This window comes from Poecilia reticulata, linkage group LG8, assembly GCF_000633615.1.
Source record: "Poecilia reticulata strain Guanapo linkage group LG8, Guppy_female_1.0+MT, whole genome shotgun sequence".
Taxonomy (NCBI): domain Eukaryota; kingdom Metazoa; phylum Chordata; class Actinopteri; order Cyprinodontiformes; family Poeciliidae; genus Poecilia; species Poecilia reticulata.
The window spans coordinates 2,426,749-2,429,119 of NC_024338.1; the positions used below are offsets into that span (position 1 = coordinate 2,426,749).

At 35.9% G+C, this 2,371-nt stretch overlaps 1 protein-coding gene across 1 annotated transcript in view; it reads left to right on the plus strand.

The window, feature by feature from the left end:
• Nucleotides 1-2,371, plus strand: part of pyya (peptide YYa) — a 5,546-nt gene that overhangs the window by 2,009 nt on the left and 1,166 nt on the right. Inside the window, exon 2 of the mRNA XM_008415058.2 lies at nucleotides 108-295. Coding sequence (XP_008413280.1) covers nucleotides 108-295 — 188 coding nt within the window. The remainder of the gene's footprint in view (nucleotides 1-107; nucleotides 296-2,371) is intronic.

Consider the following 2,371-nt stretch of genomic DNA (forward strand, 5'->3'; position numbering starts at 1 on the left):
TATTATATTATATTATATTATATTATATTATATTATATTATATTATATTATATTATATTATATTATATTATATTATATTATATTTTATTATATTGTGTCTGCTGCAGATGGCTCTGATGCTGAGACCATGGACGATGCTGGTGGCCGCTGTGCTGTGTGTGCTGGTCTGTCTGGGAGCACTGGCAGATGCCTACCCTCCAAAGCCAGAGAACCCTGGAGACGACGCTCCACCTGAAGAGTTGGCCAAGTACTATACGGCCCTGAGACACTATATCAACCTAATCACCAGACAGAGGTCAGTGCGCGTCCTCCATGTCCCGCAGGGCACGTAGTTCAGGATAGATGTGTGGAACTCGTTTTAGTTTCATTAATGATGACAGAAAGAAAAAGTCTGTCTTTTAAAACTGTAAAAGAAACAATGATCTGATTCTTTTTTTTTTTTTTTACACTGATTTTAGGATGGCTCTGCAGAAATCCAATTCATGAGATTACCATTTTCTAATTGCTCATTTTTACCACTGAACAATTTCCACCATTTTACAGGTAGAAAAAGCAACTCAAGATGTTAAAAAAATTATTACATTGGGATGAAAACATTACCCTTGAATTTAGTGTTTTTTCTTTCAACTTTTCCACTTGAGATCACATACATTCTACTTTGATTGAGTCACAACAGCAACCACTTCCCCAGTCCTGCTCTCAACATGGGGTTCCTCCATGCATGGAGCTGAAGCTGGAGCTCTGATCAGATTACGGTTCTTCCCCTGAACCTCCAGGCCTCCAAATCTACAGCAGCAGAGCAATAAAAGTTATAAAGATGGACCCAGAGAGAATCCCAAATTTAGTTATCAGGGCCAAATCCAGGCCTGATGTTCTCAGGTGTAATGCAGTGTTGAGCTTTTTTATTTAAAGTAGTCTGGCTCAGGGGCCATCTGCTCTCATTCATGAAAGTTAAATAGCTTATTGATACTTGAAGGCTGGAAGAATGCACTCAAGAAAAACACATTAGTTTCTTTTATGTCTTCCTGGGGACTTGATTATAAAAACACTTTGTGACCAATAAAATATGTTACTGTTCCCATACTCCTGTTTCATATACACCACTGAATTTAAAGAGCGGAGCCTTACTTATAGGAAACTGTGTGAACGTGGAATTATTTTTGTGCGTTGTGTGCTTTTGTTATATTCAGACAAAAGCACATTTACATTTTTGTGTGCTTTCAACATGTAAGTGCTAAGATAAACAGCAAAGGTAACAGAGAAATAAATAAAAGCTGTACATTTGGTGGAATCTGGGAGAGGAAGCCAAGTTTTATTGGCCAAGCTTAAAACCAGGCGCTGATAATTGGCTATTTGCTGAGACTTTTTTTTTAACAAACCAAACTCAAACACCAAGATTGAAGTCATAGCATCAGATTGTAGCTATACCACAACAAACTATGAAGATTATTCTTTGTAATTTTGCAAGAAAGGTAAAAATAAAACAGCCAATTCTTTTAAATCCTAAATTTAAATGATAAACAATGTAAAATGTTTAAATTGATATCTGTTGAAATGGTTAAATCGAATTTAATAGTATACTCATTTTCAGGAATCAAATGTTAAACTTCTAGATATATTGTCTATGTTTAAGCATTTATGGGGCCCCTGAAGGCCAGGGGACCCTCTGCTCAATTCACTTATTCCTTGGACTGGCTCTGAACCAGACTCACAGTTAGTCATTTTCACAAAGAAAGACATTATCAGAAAGAAATTGGAAGAAATATTGAACTGTAAATTCATATTTTATTTTAAAGGTACTTGTATCTGTGTTCTTAACAGAATTGACTAAATTCCACATTGGAGGCTAAAAACTAAAAACCAGTCAGGATATCTGTATTGGTGCATCTCCATATGAAGCACGCAGATTCAAATTATGGTAAAAATATAAAAACAGAAAAACTAAGAGAGACTTCACAATAAAAGCAAACTTACAACAAAGAAAAAAAAATACTGTACAGTTATTAAAAATATTCTCAGATCAAATGAAATGTGCCACTGAGTGGAGTTATTTTTAACAAATGTACAGTATGTGAATATGCATCGAATGCAGCATCATAAAAGATGCACATAAAGTTTAAAGTTTTCACTATTTTCTTTCAGATGAAAGTGGAAATGAGATAATAACAGTCATGCAGGTAGAAAAATATGGGCTGGACCGACTCTGGAGATTTATGGTGTAGAACTGACCATTATGAGACATGGAGAACATCTTACAGTATGAGACGGAACCAGCTGGGAAACCAAATGTGTATTTCTTGCCTGATTGCTTCCCTGAAAGGCAGCACATACATACACACACACCAATTAGCAAACACATGCACGCACACAC